General features: G+C 44.5%; 1 protein-coding gene across 5 annotated transcripts in view; it reads right to left on the minus strand.

The window, feature by feature from the left end:
• The window catches only part of zmiz1a (zinc finger, MIZ-type containing 1a), a 200,665-nt gene that overhangs the window by 64,320 nt on the left and 115,771 nt on the right, over positions 1-20,574 (minus strand). For all 5 annotated transcript variants that reach the window (XM_060925958.1, XM_060925961.1, XM_060925960.1 and 2 more), the window contains 2 exons: positions 18,226-18,345; positions 5,269-5,382 (listed from right to left, as the gene is read on the minus strand). In XM_060925958.1, the coding sequence (XP_060781941.1) occupies positions 5,269-5,382; positions 18,226-18,294 (183 nt within the window). In that variant the 5' untranslated portion in view covers positions 18,295-18,345. The remainder of the gene's footprint in view (positions 1-5,268; positions 5,383-18,225; positions 18,346-20,574) is intronic.

Consider the following 20,574-nt stretch of genomic DNA (forward strand, 5'->3'; position numbering starts at 1 on the left):
GGATATTTTTTCTTTTTTTTTTTTCTAAAAAGTGATTGGTTTTTCACAGGTGACACTGAGACAACCGATCAGTAATCACTAGGGTCACGTCACATCCATAGACTGTATAAAATCAAGTTCAATTATTTCTCTGCAGCATTATTTAACACAATCAGTTAATGGCAGAATGGAAGGAGGTGGCACTTCTGAGGAATGCACACACTCATGGCTATAGCTAGAACCCATGTTTCAGTTTTCTAAAAGGATTAAAGATTTGTTTCGTTTTAAACGTTTGCTTTGTTTGCCAAAAATGAACCACATCACAGCCTACAAAAACTCGCCGTCCGACCTGCGGAAGCATATTGAGGTATGTAAACGTTTTATTCCAAGAGAAAGCTTGCAACAAAGTTGTCTGTGCTTTTAGAGCTAGCGGTAACGTTGCAAACATAGCTGTGCAGTCTGGTTAGTCAAATGACTTTCTATGGATTTGCCCACCAAGTTGCCATCGCCTTGTCCACAGCTAACGTTAACACAGAGCTAGTTAACTTGGACACTGTTAGTTAGCATGTAAAAACGGAGTTACGCTAACATGAATAATGTTAACTTCTCTGAAGTGCTTTCAGAAATGTTTTAGCATAATCTTCTACATTTAGGATGTAGTTTAAGAGCTCAGTTATAGAGCTAGATGGGGGTGTGATCAATTTACCAGCTTTATTTCCGACAATAGCACTGGATCATAAAAATGTGCTATAAATTCCATGAACGTTTTATATCTTGATTAAGTAGTTAATACAGAATCCACAACAAAATTCAAAGGAAGATATGTTTAAGATTTAAAAAATGAGACATTTTAGTCATAGGCATAAACAGAATGTAGAAATCTTTCTTTTCGAGTAGCGTTAGCTATCCAATATGATTTTGAGTTTCAAAAGAGTTTGCTAGCATGTCAGGTGGAGTTTCACCGACTACCTAGCTTAACATTAAACCACCATCATGGCACAGCATGCGTTCATTTTGTGAATTCACATTTCTGTCTTTGGTAACAGCATTAGGTTTTGTAAGCGCTGTGGCAATAATACAACAATGCGTTGACAGAAAATGTACTTTTAATACTTAAGTATTTTTAAAAGCAAATACTTCAGTACTTTAACTTAAGTAAAAATTTGACTGTACAACTTTCACTTGTATCGGAGTAACATTTGACCAGTGGGATCTGTACTTTGACTTAAGTAATGAAGTTGGGTACTTTGTCTGTCCGTCCGTCCGTCCGTCCGTCCGTCCGTCCATCCATCTATCTACAGTGCTCAGCATAAATGAGTCCACCCCCTTTGAAAAGTAACATTTTAAACAATATCTCAATGAACACAAACAATTTCCAAAATGTTGAAAAGACAAAAAGTTTAATATAACATCTATTTAACTTATAACGTGAAAGTAAGGTTAATAATATAAACTTAGATTACACATTTTTCAGTTTACTCAAATTAGGGTGGTGCAAAAATGAGTACACCCCACAACAAAAACTACTACATCTAGCACTTTGTATGGCCTCCATGATTTTTAATGACAGCATCAAGTCTTCTAGGCATGGAATGAACAAGTTGGCGACATTTTGCAACATCAATCTTTTTCCATTCTTCAACAATGACCTCTTTTAGTGACTGGATGCTGGATAGAGAGTGATGCTCAACTTGTCTCTTCAGAATTCCCCAAAGAAAATAATTTCTTTACACCACAAAGGTGAAGGCTACAAGATCAGCAAAGCTTTACTTATCAGTCAGAATACTGTAGCAAAAGTGGTACAAAAATTTAAGAAAGGTGGAACTGCAACCATCTCACAGAGACGTCCAGGTCGTCCACGGAAGTTAACACCTCGACAGGAGCGTCTTCTGATGAGAAGCATTGAAGAAAATTGGCATGCAAGTTCACTGCAGTTATCTAAAGAAATAGAAAGCCAAGCTGGGGTGACTATTTCCCATGACACAATACGGCGTACGCTGCAGAGGAATGGCATGCATGGATGCCGTCCACAAAAGAAGCCTCTCCTCAAGCCCAGGCACAAAAAAGCCTGCCTAGAGTTTGCCAGGGCCCATGCTGACGAAGATGAAGATTACTGGGACTCTATACTCTGGAGTGATGAGACCAAGATAAATGTTTTTAGAACTGATGGCTTCAAAACTGTATGGCGTTGCAAAGGTGAGGAATACAAAGAAAAATGCATGGTGCCTACAGTGAAACGTGGTGGTGGCAGTGTCCTTATGTGGGGCTGCATGAGTGCTACTGGTGTCGGGGAGCTGCATTTCATTGATGGCATCATGAATTCACAGACATATTGCTCAATCTATACTGAAAGAGAAGATGCTACCATCACTCCGTGCCCTTGGTCATCGTGCACTTTTCCAACATGACAATGATCCTAAACACACATCTAAGGCCGCTGTTGGATTTCTGAAGAAGAACAGGGTGAAAGTGATTCAGTGGCCAAGTATGTCTCCTGATCTGAACCCAATCGAACACCTATGGGGAATTCTGAAGAGACAAGTTGAGCATCGCTCTCCATCCAGCATCCAGTCACTAAAAGAGGTCATTGTTGAAGAATGGAAAAAGATTGATGTTGCAAAATGTCGCCAACTTGTTCATTCCATGCCTAGAAGACTTGGTGCTGTCATTAAAAATCATGGAGGCCATACAAAGTACTAGATGTAGTAGTTTTTGTTGTGGGGTGTACTCATTTTTGCACCACCCTAATTTGAGTAAAACTGAAAAATGTGTAATCTAAGTTTATATTATTAACCTTACTTTCACGTTATAAGTTAAACAGATGTTATATTAAACTTTGTCTTGTCAACATTTTGGAAATTGTTTGTGTTCATTGAGATATTGTTTAAAATGTTACTTTTCAAAGGGGGTGGACTCATTTATGCTGAGCACTCTATCTATCTATCTATCTATCTATCTATCTATCTATCTATCTATCTATCTATCTATCTATCTATCTATCTATCTATCTATCTATCTATCTATCTATCTATCTATCTATCTATCTATCTATCTATCTATCTAATTGGTGCCAAACTAGTATCGTTGCTGTTCTACTGTGCCAGGTACTGTACCGAACCCAAAATTTTGGTACCGAACCAACCGTAAAACAGAACACATCATGTCAGTCCTTTCATGTGCTTGGGGATGCGAGTATACAGTAAATAAGAGATGGAAATAACTTGATAGGGAATAATTGTGTTGTTTCACAATGGTTGATTTACAAAAAAAACCTTAAACATAACTTCTTTAACTGGACTGGCGTCCACGCCAAGGTGTTTCCTGGGACATGCTCTGAACCCCCACAACCCAAATGAATGAATGAATGAATGAATGAATACTCTCTATAATATAAATATTGCTTATGTATTTCTAGTTTATTAGAACAATCCATGTTCAAAATATTCCCTCGTATTGTTTCACTTGAAGTAAAAAATGTAAAATTTGACCCACAGATGATGAAGGAGGACAGTGAAACAATGTGCTCCCAGATAGCAGTTGTCAGTATCGCTCCTGACAGGCTGTGGGACATGACATTTATCATTTGGTACAGTGTGGAGAGTGTGTGTGGCAGGAAGAAAGAGTGTGTTGGGGACGGAGCAGCAGCAGTGGGCTACCTGCCGCCTGAGGGGCCAATGTGTAAGACATGTCCACATCTGTCGGCCAGCATTCTTATCAGTTCTTCACTTTCATCTCCCTAACACCCAGAACAGCGCTGGGAGGCGAGGACGAGGGAGGAGGATGCAGAACACTCATTCTAATCACAACTAAATGACCAAAGACACTTACATGCAAATTGAATTGGCAAAAGTTATATACACAAACCGCACACATATACTGTGCACCTATATTATACTATGCTACAAATGTGTACCCTGCTTGTGTGGGCTTAGAATTCATGCATAACATAACCTGAAGGTCTTAACAGAAACAAAAACAAACAAAAAAAAGAGCTTTTTTCTTTCGCAAGTTTTTCAGGATTTCACTTCCATAACGGATAATTACAGGCAATCAAAATATTGGACTGTACTTTCATTATGCAGTAAAAAGACAACGCCATATACACGGGATACAGAAAGTATCAGCAGAGTGAAATCAGAATGAACTCATCCCGAATCTGTGTGCTACGGGTGGTCTTGTCAGAAGATCAAAGCTAAAGTGATCTTCCTCCTCTACTTCGGGTTTACACTTGTTTTGACATTCACTTGCAATCTCTCATGTCATCTACATTATGCACTCAGCCTTTGATGATACATTATAGAGTCACTCCAACGATGCACAAAATGCCTTCCTTTAAATTCTGCTTCTTCTTTGTGTGTTTCGTTGCCTTTCTTGCAAGTCATCAAGGACACGAATGAGATCTCAGACGGAATTTGCTCTCTGCATGAGCTCTTGATTGCAGAATTTACTGTAATTAATCAAAGGGCAAAAGGCTAAAAGTGGTTTCAAAGAGTGGCTGAATTCTCTGGTTGGCTGGTTTAAACAGGGCTTTAGGGGCTTTAAGGACTTATTTAAAGAATAAAGATTATTTTGTCGTTTACTCGATGCTCCTTCAGTTTGCCATTAAGTCCCATAATCTCGCCATAAGCTGAAGATTCATCCAGCATTACCCCCAGCTGCTCCTACAAAAGAAGACTCTCGGATCACTCAGCGAAACGTGGCTGTTGATAAGGCATAAATTTTTCCAATATGTTTTTTAGTAAATCATTAGCTGAAGAATGGAGATTGATCACAGGCAGAGTAGAAACGTCTCTGCTGGAAATCAATGGGAGGGATGGCTTTCCAGCCACGCTAAGCGGCGACTCTGGAGGGCTGTGTGAAGCTGGAGGTGCTGGTCACTGGCCTCCTGCCATAATCGATGAGCAGCTGCAGTGGAGGATGGCAGGGTTGACTGCTTCTCCCTGACCTGTGCTTAAGTACCAGTGTCTTATCAGAGCAAAGGGGAGAAGGACAGAGCAAGAGGGAAACCCAGAGATATGGACTGTGTGCGCCTGTGTGTGTGTGAAAGTGAGGGGGCAGGGCAAGATAGAGAGAATGAAAACCAAGACTGAGAAACAGAGAAGGAAAAAAAAGGGCAAGTGAGTGGGAGTGAGACAGAGATTGTGGGAGAGGGAATAAAGGCAGTCTAAGAGAGAAAGAGAGCTGGGAGAGAGAAAGGGGAGAGCCCAGCTATGTGAAGCATGACTTCTGCTTTAACCTCAGTCTTTGGCCCCTGATAGAGCAACAGGAGTGGAGCAGCTGATGTCTTACCGTCAGACATCCCATCAGGCTTTGCTCAAAGGGCCTCTGGAAAGCTCTCGGGTCTCCACACCAGTCGAGCAGCTCTGTAGCTGCTGTCTGAAAATTGGCCGGGTTCTGTAAGTGCTGTTGGAGGAAAAGAGAAAGCAAATTTACTTTTCTAAGCACTATGTCCAAATGTCACAGCAGACATTCAGTATATTTAAATTATAAAACAAATCTCATACAGAAACTGGAAAGCGACTAATTACCCAATTTGTCATTTTAAATGTTTGGCGTGTACACTGAGGAACGCTGGTGATATACAGTACCAGTCAAATATAACTATATCTATAAATATAACCAATGAAATATAACTATAACCGATTGAAAAGCATGTAATGTCGCAGATTATTAAGTTCAAAATCATATTTATTTGTAAATTGCTGTGGTATAAGAGGAATGAAACACGAGTATACAGTACCAGTCAAAGGTTTGGACACGCCTTCTAATTCAGTGTTTTTATTTTTATTAATCAAAAGACACTTCATGTCTTAAAGTAATGATGGATGTCATTACTCTGTACCTAGTTGAGCGGTTCTTGACATAATATGGATTACTACAGTTGTGGAACAGGGTTATTTACTGTATATTTTTTATTTATTATTTACTGTTTGATCTCAAATACATTCAGAAGGCAAGAAATTGCACTAATTAACTTTTGACGAGGCACACCTGTTAATTGAAAAGCATTCCAGGTGACTACCTCATGAAGCTGGTTAAGATAATGCCAGTAGTGTGCAAAGCGTCATCAAGGTAAACAATGGCTAATGTGAAGAATATAAAATATCAAACATATTTTGTTTTAAATTTTTTTCACACATTTGTGTTTACTACATAATTCCATATATGTTCCAGATGTTATTTAATAGTTTTGATGTCTTCAGTATTGTTCTACACTGCAGAAAACAGTCAAAATACAGAAAACCTATGAATGAGTAGGGGTGTCCAAACTTTTGAATGGTACTGTATGTACTGAAGACAAAATTCTGCAAACGTGTCACGCAGGTTTTGTAATTATAAAATGAAATCAGTAAAACGGTACATCACTACTGGCAAATGTAGTGTCAGATTCAAAATCATATATTTTTTGATCTGAAACAATTTTTAGGATTTAAAATGCATTGCTTAGCTTCAGTAATTATAAGAGTGATAAAATATTATTAATTTGATTAACTGATAGATTAAAAAATTGATTATTATGTATTATAAATCTGTATCTTATTTGGTTATACAGGCAAGAATGAATGAATAAATGAATGAATGAATGAATGAATGAATGAATGAATGAATGAATGAAAGAAAGAAAGAAAGATATTACCATATGATTAGGACTAGACAACAAGGCAAAAGACAATATACTACAAATTGGACCCAAAACTACATAGCTACAATCCACTGATTATACTAATAAGGTAAGCTCGCAAGGGAGGACTTTCACATAACCTCATCGTAACTGCAGATTTGTTTACACAACCATGTTGCCAGGCAAGTTTTGTGTTTTCCAGCGACCAGCACAAGTGTACACAAGTGATTGTGAGCCCAATTCAGTAAACGTCTACAGAGAAATTTATAGAAGTTACATCTAAAAGAACAATGCCAGAGACCTGTAGTGCTTTTGGATGTAATAACAGATGTGGAGATAAACCTGGTTTAACTTTTCACCAATTCCTGGCGAACCCAGAAAGACAATAATAATGGCAAGCTGCAGTTAAATGGGAAGACTGGATGATACAGTGTCTTGCAAAAGTATTCATCCCCCTTTGTGTTTGTCCTGTTTTGTTGCATTAAAGCTGGAATTAAAATGGATTTTTTTTTTGGGGGGGGGGGGGGGGGGGGGGGTAGCACCATTTGATTTACACACCATGCCTGCCACTTTAAAGGTGCAAATTGTTTTATCGTGACACAAGCAATAATTAAGATGAAAAAACAGAAATCTGGAGTGTGCATAGGTATTCACCCCCCACCCAAAGTCAATACTTTGTAGAGCCACCTTTTGCTGCAATTACAGCTGCAAGTCTCTTGGGCTATGTCTCTATTAGCTTAGCACATCTAGCCACTGGGAGTTTTGCCCATTCCTCAAGGCAAAACTGCTCCAACTCCTTCAAGTTAGATGGGTTGCGTTGGTGTACAGCAATCTTCAAGTTCTGCCACAGATTCTCAATTGGATTAAAGTCTGGGCTTTGATTAGGCCATTCCAAGACATTTAAATGTTTCCCTTTAAACCACTCCAGTGTAGTTTTAGCAGTATGTTTAGGGTCATTGTCCTGCTGGAACGTGAACCTTCGTCCCAGTCTCAAACCTCTGGCCAACTCAAACAGGTTTTCCTCCAGAAATAGTTCAGGATGTCTTAGTAACCCAAATCCAGTAGCTGGTTTGCTGTATGCTTTTCAAGTGGAATAAATACATTTGTGGGTAAATTAAGAAGAAGAAGCCTTGAGTTTTGTCACATGTAAACTCAAGCACAGTAAAATTCCTTCACTGCATTTAACCCATCTGAAGCAGTGAACATGCATGCAGAGAGAGAGAGAGAGAGAGAGAGAGAGAGAGAGAGAAGAAGAAATAAATATATTTGTGGGTAAATTATATGGATCTGTGATGCCTGCATGTTTCAGCTTTTGGATCTAGCGTGATCTGCTGGTATAAAATTAATTTTTAATCGTTTCAGAGAGATTGTACTGACTGCAGTCATGTCAATTTTCATTATGAACTGTCACAGCTGTTTCCTTGTTTGCCCAGCAATATGGTGGACACTGCGTGAAAAACAAAGTCTGTGATGCCAGTCAGTGCGTTTACATGCACATAGAGAAAATCGAATTTCTGCCATAGCTCGACTGAAATCGAAGTTCTAAATGCCATGGAAACACCTTAGCTCGGCTGAAATCGAACCGAACTGGATTTCTCGTAATCGAGCTATGTGACCTAGATTATGCGATTGTAGCCGAGCTACTTAGTGCATGTAAACCCTATCGAGCTACGTAGTCGAGCTACTTACTTCAGCACTGCCCCTTCCGGAAGTGACGAGTGACGAGACCACAAGTGGGAAACACAACAGCCTCGGTCGGCATGACAACAGTAGTAGTAACGAGCAGCAGAAGAGAACACAGAACACGGAACTGATAACTTTGTGAACACGGAACTGATAACTTTGTTTATACTCTTGAATAGCTCTTCTTCATGACGACAACCAGAAGTGTACCAACATGATGGGGCGTGTAGCACCACCTGTGGCTCGGGTGCACAATATACCTCACACAATAGCTCGATTTCCTTGTGTGCATGTAGGATTGGATTTCTCTGGCACCCCTGCTGGGACCCTTAGCTCGATTACCGACAGTAGCTTGATTTGGATGTGCATGTAAACGCACCGAGTGAAAGACCTCTATACCTTGCCTGATCTTGCAATTAAGGTTAAATGGCCAGCACCCGAATCTGCATAGTAGTTTTTCTTCTGATTGGCCAGAAATCAACCTCTCACTCACTGTTACAAACAGTGTTTTACAATTACAGTTCATTAGCAATTCCTTAATCAAACTTTTACGAGTTTTTCCTTGATGCCCTCTGCTGATTTATAGCTAGTGAGTCATACATACAGATCATGACTTGTGATTACAAAATATATGTGGCAGTGGAGGCATGGGGTCTGTGAATGAAGGGTGGAGTCAGGGAAGGTAAGTAGCAGAATCACTGCACCTGATGGGAATTAACCTGTGTTTGTGTGTCTTCCCCAGTGACCGCGCCCTATAAGAGGGGAGAGAGAGCAGAGGAAGGGAGCTCTCTCCCCAACCAGAATGCTTGTGTGTGTGCGCGTGTGACTGGGAGAGTGTAGAGTAAAGAGCTGAAAAGCTAAAATAAAAAGAGTTTGAGAACTCAGTTCTGGCCTGCCGTGCTTCTGTGCTCCACCCACCTTCAACGATTCTTACAGTGGTGCCGAAACCCGGGACGGAGTACAGAAGAGAACAGCCCCATGGAGTCCTCCCCCCTCAAGGACCTGGTCCATGTCCTCACCATGGCCCAACAGAGCCAGCAGCAGGCGCTGATTGCCCTCTGGAAGGAGCAGGAACAACGGTTCGAAGCCCTGGTGCTGGCGCAGCAGGAAGATCGCCAGGCGTTCCGGCACCTCCTCGCGTCAGCGGGGTCCACCATCACCACCGCCGCGGACCCTCCCCACCTCACCCTAACGAAGATGGGGCTGCAGGACGACCCCGAAGCCTTCCTCGCTCTTTTTGAGCAGGCAGCAGAGGCATGGGGTTGGCCGGTGGAACAGCGTGGGGTGCGCCTCCTCCCCCTGCTAACAGGCGAGGCACAGCTGGCCGCACTACAGTTCCCTGCCGACAGCCGGCTGGTCTACGCTGACCTCCGCAGGGCCATCCTCCAACGCGTGGGGCGCACCCCGGAGCAGCAACGGCAGCGCTTCAGCACGCTGTACCTGGAAGAGGTCAGCCGACCGTTCGCGTTTGGCCAGCAACTCCGGGACGCCTGCCGGCGGTGGCTGAGGGCCGACAACCGCGATGCCGAGGGAATCATCGATCTGGTGGTGCTGGAACAATTCATCGCCCGACTTCCGGAAGGAACAGCAGAGTGGGTCCAATGCCATCGCCCGGCGTCGCTGGATCAGGCCATTGTGCTGGCGGAGAAGCATATGGTGGCTGTTCCGACGGCAGGACAGCGTGTCTCCCCTTCTCCCCTCCTTTCTCTCTCTCTCTCCCCTTCTGTTCCTCGCCTTCGCCCCATTCCCCATTCTCCTCGCCCACCCCAGCCGGCCCGCCACACCCGCGGTGCCCTACCATTTCCTATTTCCGTGTCTGTGTCTTCCCCCCTCAGGTGAGTGAGCTCCGAAACACCGGTGCAGAGGGAGAGCCTGGGCCGGTATGCTGGTGCTGCGGGGAGCCGGGGCACTGCCAGCATCAGTGCTCGGCGATGGAGGTGGGCGCGGTGGTCCGGATCCCCGATGCGCCAGGGACCGCCCTCAATCGGGCCGGAGCGTATCACATACCGGTGAGTATCCAAGGGGATACGTATCAGGCTTTGGTGGACTCCGGCTGTAATCAGACCTCAATCCACCAAAGCCTGGTGCAAGACGAGGCATTGGGGAGAGCACAATTGGTGAAGGTATTGTGTGTGCACGGGGATGTTCACAACTACCCTTTAGTGTCGGTTCATGAGGGGAAAAATTTAGAGTAAAGGCGGCGGTTAATCCTCGCCTTACCCACTCTATAATTTTGGGGACTGATTGGCTGGGATTTCGGGAATTAATGACGCATTTAGTGAAGAGTGGGGCCTGCCATAGTTCAGCGGGGGGAGGTCCCAGTGTGGCACTGGCGGGAACAGCTGTCACAGAGCCGTCTACGTCATCACCACGTCAGAGTGAGGAGCAGCATGCTCTCGGGGATTCCCTCGCGGATTTCCCATTAGAGCAGTTGCGAGACGAGACTCTGCGGCATGTGTTTGACCAAGTGGTCAAACTCTCCAGCCAAACGCCACACCATCCTTCCTCTATTTTTCCATTATTAAGGATAGATTATACCAAGTGACGCAGGACACTCAAACTAAGGAACAAATAACACAGCTTTTAATCCCAAAGAGCCGCCGGGAATTTATATTCCAGGCGGCTCACTTTAATCCCATGGCTGGACACTTGGGGCAGGATAAGACACTCGCCCGAATAATGGCCCAGTTCTATTGGCCAGGGATTCGCGGCGATGTCCGTAGGTGGTGTACGGCATGCCGCGAATGCCAGTTAGTAAATCCTGTGGCCATTCCAAAAGTGCCTTTGCGCCCTCTGCCATTAATCGAGACCCCGTTCGAAAGAATTGGGATGGATCTTGTTGGGCCATTAGATCGGTCAACACAAGGATATCGCATAGTCCACCAGGACTTTATTTTAGTCCTGGTGGACTATGCAACGCGATATCCGGAAGAAGTGCCTCTTCGCAATATCTCAGCACATAGTACTGCAGAAGCACTCTTCCGCGTCATCTCCCGAGTCGGAATCCCCAAGGAGATTCTGACTGATCAAGGTACTACGTTTATGTCACGCACACTGCGCGAACTGCATGGGTTACTGGGAATTAAGCCTATCCGCACCAGCGTTTATCACCCACAAATGGATGGCTTAGTTGAACGGTTCAATCGCACCCTCAAGAACATAATTCAGAAATTTGTAAGCGAAGACGCACACAGCTGGGATAAATGGCTCGAGCCCCTGTTATTCGCAGTGCGAGAGGTCCCACAAGCCTCCACGGGGTTCTCCCCGTTCGAATTATTATACGGGTGTAAGCCGCGTGGCATTCTAGATGTGCTGCATGAAAATTGGGAGGAGGGACCTTCAACAAGCAAAAATGAAATTCAATACGTTATTGACCTGCGCGCCAAACTCCACACACTCACACACCTAACCCTGGAGAATTTGCGGCAGGCCCAAGAACGTCAAGTCCGTCTGTACGACAGGCACGCGCCTTAGGGAATTCACACCGGGAGATAAAGTACTCGTGTTGTTGCCCACGTCGAGCTCCAAATTGATCGCTAGGTGGCAAGGACCCTTTGAGGTCACACGGCGAGTCGGGGACGTCGACTATGAGGTGAGGCGAACGGACAGGGGTGGGGTGTTACAGATTTACCACTTCAACCTGTTAAAACTTTGGAACGAGGAGGTCCCCGTGGCGTTGGTGTCTGTGGTTCCAGAGAAGGCGGAGCTGGGGTCGGAGGTTCAGAAAGGAAAATTGACATCGCCCACTGCTCCGGTCCCCTGTGGAGACCACCTCTCCCCGACCCAATTCATGGAGGTTGCCCAGGTGCAGATAGAATTTTCTGACATGTTCTCGCCCCTGCCCGGCCGCACCCACCTCATAGAACACCACATTGAGACGCCCCCGGGGTAGTAGTGCGCAGCCACCCTTACAGACTGCCCAAACACAAAAAAAGGTGGTTCGGGAAGAACTTGAGGCCATGCTCGAAATGGGCATCGTCGAGGAGTCCCACAGTGACTGGAGCAGCCTGGTGGTCTTGGTTCCCAAGGCCGACGGGTCGGTCTGGTTCTGTGTGGACTATAGAAAAGTCAACACGGTGTCTAAATTCGATGCGTACCCAATGCCTCGTATTGACGAGTTGCTCGATCGACTAGGCACGGCTCATTTTTATTCGAAACTGGATTTGACAAAGGGATATTGGCAGATCCCCTTGACTCCGCTATCCCGAGAGAGAATGGCTTTTTCCACACCGTTTGGCTTACAGCAGTTCGTCACACTTCTGTTTGGGCTGTTTGGGGCATCCGCTACGTTCCAGCGGCTTATGGATAGGGTCCTCTGCCCCCACGCCACCTATGCGGCTGCATACTTGGACGACATCATTATTTATAGTAATGACTGGCCGCGGCACTTAAGCCACCTAAGGGCCGTCCTTAGGTCGCTGAGGTGAGCGGGTCTCGCAGCCAACCCGAAGAAGTGTGTGATTGGGCGGGTGGAAGTACGGTATCTGGGCTTCCACTTGGGCAATGGGCAGGTGCATCCCCAAATCAATAATTCAGCAGCGATTGTAGCCTGCCCGAGGCCCAAGACCAAAAAGGGGGTGAGACAGTTCCTGGGGCTGGCTGGCTACTATCGTAGGTTTATCCCTAATTATTCGGAAGTCACCAGCCCGCTGACTGATCTCACTAAAAAGGGGGCACCAGATCCGGTCCAGTGGACGAAGCAATGCCAGCGGGCTTTCTCCGAGGTAAAGGCTGCACTGTGTGGGGGGCCACTGTTACACTCCCCTGACTTTTCTCTTCCCTTTGTTTTGCAGACGGACACGTCGGACAGGAGGCTGGGGGCTGTTCTGTCCCAGGAGGTGGAGGGGGAGGACCGTCCAGTGCTGTACATCAGCCGGAAGCTGTCGGTGCGTGAGGGCCGATACAGCACCATAGAAAAGGAATGCCTTGCCATCAAGTGGGCGGTCCTCGCCCTCCACTACTACCTGCTGGGGTGCCCTTTCACCCTCTGTTCGGACCACGCGCCCCTGCAGTGGCTCCACCGCATGAAGGATGCCAATGCGTGGATCACCCGTTGGTATCTGGCACTCCAGCCGTTTAAGTTCAAGGTGGTCCACAGACCGGGGGCACAGATGGTCGTGGCGGATTTTCTCTCCAGTCAAGGGGGGGGGGGTCAGCTGCAGGCCAGACGGCTCCCTGGCCTGAGTCGGGCAGTGGGGGTATGTGGCAGCGGGGGCGTGGTCAAGAGTCGGCCTGTGAATGGAGGGTGGAGTCAGGGAAGGTAAGTGGCAGAATCACTGCACCTGACGGGAATTAACCTGTGTTTGTGTGTCTTCCCCAGTGACTGTGCCCTATAAGAGGAGAGGGACAGCAGAGGAAGGGAGCTCTCTCCCCAACCAGAATGCTTGTGTGTGTGTGCGTGTGTGACTGGGAGAGTGTAGAGTAAAGAGCTGAAAAGCTAAAATAAAAAGAGTTTGAGAACTCAGTTCTGGCCTGCCGTGCTTCTGTGCTCCACCCACCTTCAACGATTCTTACAATATACTTGACATATTTGCAAATGTTAAGTTACAATTGTGGTTTGTGCTTCATATTTACAAATCATAAGTCATGATTACAAAACCAGTTCTACACACTGACACTTCCTTCAGGGAGGACGTGAAATATTGCTGCCAGGCGTCATGTGATATGTGAGATGCCATCTTATGGGTGTTTTCGTTTCTATTTGCAAAACGTGCTCTACGCATTTGCAAATAGGAAAATCCAAGTACAAACTGTTTCACAATACAAGTAAAAAAAATCTGCTCCACACATTTGCAAACAGTGACATCGATTTTACACACACATTACAAAAACTGCTGAAGATTTTTTAAGAGGTTTGTCATAATTTAATCATAATTATATGCTGGGATTAGTGTTGTCATGTGTCATGTATTTAATAAAAGAGTACAATTCTAACTCAATGTCACAGCAATAATGTGTTCAATTCAGGAAGTACCAAGTACATCAGTGTACTTGGAGTTTTTCTGATATAATCCCCTCGATGAAAAGAGATAAATACAGTACAAACTAGGTGTTGGAAAATCTGTTGTCGTATGAGATAATAATGAGATTTCTCTCAAAGCCAAAGCCGAATCACTGAATCAGAGCGTAAACAACTCGGTTTGTTCAGGTCCTTGCATAAAAGCACTCTTATCAGCCTTACTTTGATCACTGGACATCGTGACCTTCACAGAAAAGTAAAATTCTTCTCCACAGATGTCTCAGAGCATTCTGAGATAAAAGGTATTTTGAGTGAGGCTTGTTTATATTTTCAAGTCTCTCTGTGGTGAGAGTTGCAGCTCCTCCTGCTCCATCTTTGCTTAACCTCTGCTGCATCTGTGTGACCCTGTGAAGACACAGCCACTAAACACAAGGCCTCCTGGCTTGAACGCAGCTGTGCATTCTGGGCTGGATCACTCCCCCTCACCCATTCCCAGTAACAAAGAGCTCAGTGCTCCTCAAGGCCTGCTCACACCACCCCAGCGTGTCCTAATCCACCCTCCTCATCATCTTTTGTCCACTAAGATGTAATAGATCCGCAACACTGAAAGCAGTAGCCGAGCAAGCCGGTAAACAAAAGAATGCACATGAGGGAAGCTTTGAGGTACTGAATGAGAAGAGGCTTATTCTTTTTCACACATTTTTTTTTATTGAGCCCTGAAATTGTTTCTCCTTTCCTTGAGTAAACCCCTCCTTTCCTTTCCATCCCTATCACACTGCTGCTCACAAGACATGATGAGAAATTTAAACAAACGAGCCAGCCTCTTCAGAGCTCTCACTTTGGAAACGGCCCAATGCTGTTCGGCCGTGCCGAGAGGAAGACCACGCACACTCTCAAAACTTCCATTATGCTTGTTGACAGGCACCTCCTCTTCCCCGCTTGCTTGAAGGAAGCAGCATTGTCTCCGGGGGGGCAGCAGAGGTCGCCATTTGAATGAACGGCTTTGGTGTCCATTGACAAAGAACTCATGTGACAAAGAGCCAGTGTGTGCTGCCGCACAGCCCTGCTGAGTAAATCCCGCTCAACATAAGGGCAGTGTGGGCTGGGGGAAAAAAAAATCTCCTCCTGCCACAAAGCTGGTTGAGACGAAATTGCGTTTTGAGGCGAGTAATTCTTTGATTGAGTCGGTATTCTGAAATGAATAACGAGTGATGGAGGAAGGAGCTGAAGGTAAGACAGAGTCGAGAGTAAAAAAAAAAAGTGTGTAAATGTGTGTTTAGTGGCACAGTTGAGCTGATGTGTGCGTTGAGAGCTGCTGAGGCGTGGTTGGCACAGCTTATGGCACAGGTGTTCCAAGAACTCCAGCCAAACCTCAGCGCTCCACCTCTCCCCCTGCCATGCTGACACTGTCCAACCATGACCCCTCCACCACAGGACGCCAGCTATTTGTCACTTGAGGAACAATGACGAAGCCTCATATTGCTTAAGTCTGGGTAAGAATAATAAAAGATAATAAGAGACATCTTCCAACATTTGTCTCTCTAACGAAAAAACGTACTCTAGATCTGAAATACAGAGGCATGTCTAATCTAAAGCGATTATTTTTCTATTTGTACCAATCAAAGAGGTAAGGGTGCTCATCTCATCAGTATGATGATGTGAACTACACATCTGGCTGCTTTAGAAGCAGAGCATGGCTCACTTGCACCACACATTTGTATTCCTCTTGCATGCGAATAGTAATTCAGTCCTGCTCCAGAACATAGGAATAGGCTTTCTAATTAAAACTGAGTTGCTCTGCCATGTTTCCCTAATTAATTTCAAGCACTGAAGTTCTTGGTCTTGAAGAGGAAGGGGTAAATTAATTGTTCTGATCATCTGAGATAACATTTTTAAGCGCTTCGAGGGAAGTGCTGTGAACAATAAAGAGTTATATAGACTCTGAACAGAAGGGAGTTTTGCTCTAAGGAGCTGAAAGTAATGGTGTGCCAGATCCAGGATAAACACCGTATGGAATTTAGTTTGAAGTGCAACTGTAAGGGCGTAGGAGCTGTCACTGAAGCACTTCTCATTTTGTTTGATAGCTTTCAGCTGCTCTCTGCTGGGCATGTGGCTTTTACTGTGCATCAGGAGCCCTGTGACAACCAAAGATATGCAGGGAAAGGCCTGTGTAAATAAATGAAAGTCCTTCAACAATGACGGGAAGGAAAATATTACTCCTTTACTCTCGCTACCTTGAAGAAAATATCAACAGATAAGAGATAGGAGCAATGTCAAGAGTTGGGTAAAAGTAATACTGAGGATCAGTAACATCTTCCAGCTGATCCTCAAGGATAGTGCCCTTAGCATACTTCATTTTCTTCATGCAGATGTTCAATAGTACATCCAAAACTGACACATGTTTAAACTTACCCAGAGACAGATTTATAGACAAAACGTAGTCAATTATCTCATTGATTTCATGCAATTCAAGCTCTCAAGAAATGTCTCGAGGTGCTTTTTAATAATAAACCAGAACTGTGCATGTTTCATCAATCAAGTATCAACTCTGATGCTTTTTTTTTTTTTAAACACACATTAGAAAGTTAGCATTGGACATGCCATATCATTGCTCAACCGTCCACAATTCTGGCTTATTATTAAAATAAAAAGCACCTTTTAAATATTTCTAGATTCGGTGTACATGTCTATGACATTTAGACAATGAGTGAAGCACCAAAGAGAGCAGCTTTTCGCAGACCAACGACAGACGAAAGAAAGGAGAATGTCCCCATCAGATGCAGAGTATCAGCCTCCCAGGCAGCCAGGCTTCAAAGACAGACCTGGAGTGATAAGGTGCCCTTGTTTACCGGCACAGAAGATCAAGCTGTACCTGCTGCAGTGAAAAAACAGCGCACACACACACACACACACACACACACTGGCCTCCAGCCAGCCAGCACCCCCGAATCAAAACAGCACAGTGCATCGGGCTGCATGAAAATACACATAACGCCGGCAATCACCGACCTATCCAGACTGACTGTCACGCCTGATATACTGCACACTCACCACAACCCAAATGTGCCATTTCAATTTGATTAATGAGTGTCAATCGATGGTGTTTTGTCTTTTTGGTTAATAAGCCACAATCTGGCATGCATAATAAAGCTAGTAATGTCATTTGTTATGAATTAAGCAGGTGAAACATTTCAATTGGCATCTGTTAATGCCATCGACTGGTATAATTGAGAGGGCAGAGGTAACAAAAGCCAAGAGTTAACACGCGTGCATGCAACTGAGATACTATAAACACTCGGGAGCGCGCACACAGCCATGTTCTGCATTCTCATAAAGCTGTCAACAGCGACAAAGCATCACACCTGCACTCATAACAAACACACTGTCAAGCAATTAGCAATGTTTAAAAAAAAAATGACAATGCGTAGCCCTGGGTCACAACTACCTGTGTGTTTACTGTATACGACTCAAACTTACATAGAGTCAATAACCTTCTTCTGGTTATTCGGAATGAATTCTGCACTAGATAGATGGAGGAGTCTAGCTAATATTTCAACAGACAAAAAAAAAAAATGGTGTCATGCGCTAGACACAAAACTGCAGAAATGCCTGGGAAAAGGGCTTAGACAGGAGGACCTCGGCTCTGGCCCCATTCTGCAACCCGATCCAGGTCCAGCCAATTGGAAAGCTAACACATCACCATTTAAGGCAGCTCACAGAGGCCAAGCAGCCATGAATGCTCAGCTACCAACTGCACACATGTGCCACTACTCAAGCTATATTTGTATGCAGGTTTTATAAAGGGCTGCGACAGAAGTAAGACAAGTGTTGCACCCTGTTTTCGACGCTACAAAGAAATCCAGGGTGTACGTACTGTAAGCCTGGACAGGATTTTTTTTTCTTACAGCTGATGAGCTCAATGTACACATGCAAGTGAAGCCTTGTTTGAGATGATTGTGTTTGGTGCTGTTTGTCAGCTTACCTGTTTGATACACTGCAGTCTGTCATTGGTCTGCTGTATATGCCTGTCCATCGAAGGAATCGAATTCATCTTGATTGCTGTCTCTTTCTCTCTACCTGGAAGCCATTAAAGTTCTTCTCTCTGAGGATTGGACAGACAGAAGAGAGGGATGTCAGCATGAGAGGGAAAGCACTTCACTGACGATCAGCTCCACAAGGATGTAAAAGACATTAAGTGTCCGGGTGCCTTTTTTTCTTTTTACATACGATTTCAAAGATAACCGTTGAATTGAACACACCTCCATTCATATTTTACGGGGCTCTGTGGTAAAGCAGAGGTAAAGTATGAAATACCAACACCAGTGCTGTTTAAGATGAGCCATATCTGCACGGTCATACCCGTGGAGTCAACTTATTGTTTGCATTGCTCAGAAGTTCACCCGTCCTTGATTTACCAGTCCACAGCCAGCTCTGTTATGGATATGCTAGTTTTCGGAGCATAGGCCAGCCACGAAAATAAGATGTTACGGAGAAGACATGCTCTACATGTGTGCGCGCGCTGTTCGCAAGCAAAGGCTGCATCCCATCAGCATGTCTATTACATGGTGTTAAAGGTATCATACCTTCCATTCAAGGTTATCAATTCTGCCTTGCTGGCTGATTTACAGTTCTATTCAGCACTGAATAAATCCAGGGCGCCTGGCTTCGAGCTGTAACTCATGTGCCAGAGGAGACATGGGGCGGTAAGGCAGGACTTCATTCCTCATCAGCCCAACTTATCACCATCACTCTTACAAATTTCCTGAATCCAAACAGGCAGGCAGCTGAAAGAATCCCCCAGCACGTAGCCCTGTGGCAGCCAGATAAAGCTTGCTTCACACGCGTTGTATATATGATCTGGGTGCATAGCATGTGCTGGAACGTGGTGCAGTTAGATATTTTAAAGAGAAACAGTTATCAGTATACTGACAGGCTCATTAATTAACCACGAGACATGGACGTGAAAGCAGGATGACAGGTGTGTATCCGTTGTATCAGACTGCCTCGTTAATAGTCTCGTAGGTTACTATATGCAGAACAGTACAGATTTATTCCAGGGTATACAGAGCTCTGGGAAATAAAGCTGAGTTAACCCAAAAGCAGCAGTTAAGCTCCAAGATGCGAGATGTGCAGAAACAGGACGTTTCCAGTAGGTGTCTCCCTCCCACACCGCAGTCTCACCACTATCAGTGCACTGCTTGTCCGTGTTCCTTTAAGCCTTTACAAGCGCTACAAATCCTCTACTCTGCTCGCTGACAGGACACTCTCAAACCTGCTGCATGCCAAGTTGACCTTGTGGCTATTGATTAACCATTTCCTACCAAACCTTGGCTGTCTCTCACCTCCAGTTACCAGCTGAGACGCGATAACAAACTGTTAAAGACAGAGGGAGAGAACATGAGAAGGCACAAGAGAAAGGAAGTAACAAGAAGAAGCTTGTCTCTGTTTCTCTCACGGTCCTGAGTTATGTTTGTTTGGAGGAAGACAATAACACGAAAACATCGTCATGGCGTATGCCGAGCATCCTGCTCTGTGACGCAGGCCAGTCGTGGAGCAAAGCCCACAGTCCGGTACTCTCCCTCACTCCTCTCTCTTCTGTCCCTCAGGCAGGGAGGGCTGGAAAAACATTGGTTATATAACCCGGCAACTACCTCAATGAAAACAAACTCATGTCTTCATTATCCTGAGAGAAGCACAACCTAGCCATGAAGTCATTCCAAACACAAAGGCTACAGTCAGATACTCAGACAGAACCAGATTTTAGAGCACATGGCATATATATAACAGTTATTCCACAAAATCGAGTCGTATATAGAATGATAGCTGATGAGGCGTGTAGCGCTGAGTTGGCTATAAGCCATGCACGATGAGACTGAGTGGAATAACTGTTTTATTCAATCCACATTCACTGGACTTTGAGAAAGACAGCATTTTTATTTTTTGCAAATTCGATAAATAAAAACTTTATACAAAACGTCTGACAAAATCATTTCCGTTTAGAATGTAAACAAACTGGCGAAATGACAGGAGCAATTTAAGAAAAATGCTATAATAATAATTCTTGAAAAATAAAAAAGGTACGTTCTTAACATCAAATACTTTTATTCCGTATTTTGTTGCTTTTTTTTTTTTTGTATTTTTTGGGGTTTTGTTTTCAAGTAGAGTTTTTATTTCGTCCTTGGTTGGTTTAGTAACACACTCCGGTTGGCAAACCAACTTAAAGGTGCATTACCGCCACAAACTGGGCTAGAGTGTGGAACAGGAGATATTGGAGGTGGGGTGGGGTGGAAGAGACGAAACTATATTCTTTTAGCTATTTCTGTTTCTTTTA

The sequence above is a fragment of the Neoarius graeffei genome, chromosome 7, assembly GCF_027579695.1.
Source record: "Neoarius graeffei isolate fNeoGra1 chromosome 7, fNeoGra1.pri, whole genome shotgun sequence".
Lineage (NCBI taxonomy): Eukaryota > Metazoa > Chordata > Actinopteri > Siluriformes > Ariidae > Neoarius > Neoarius graeffei.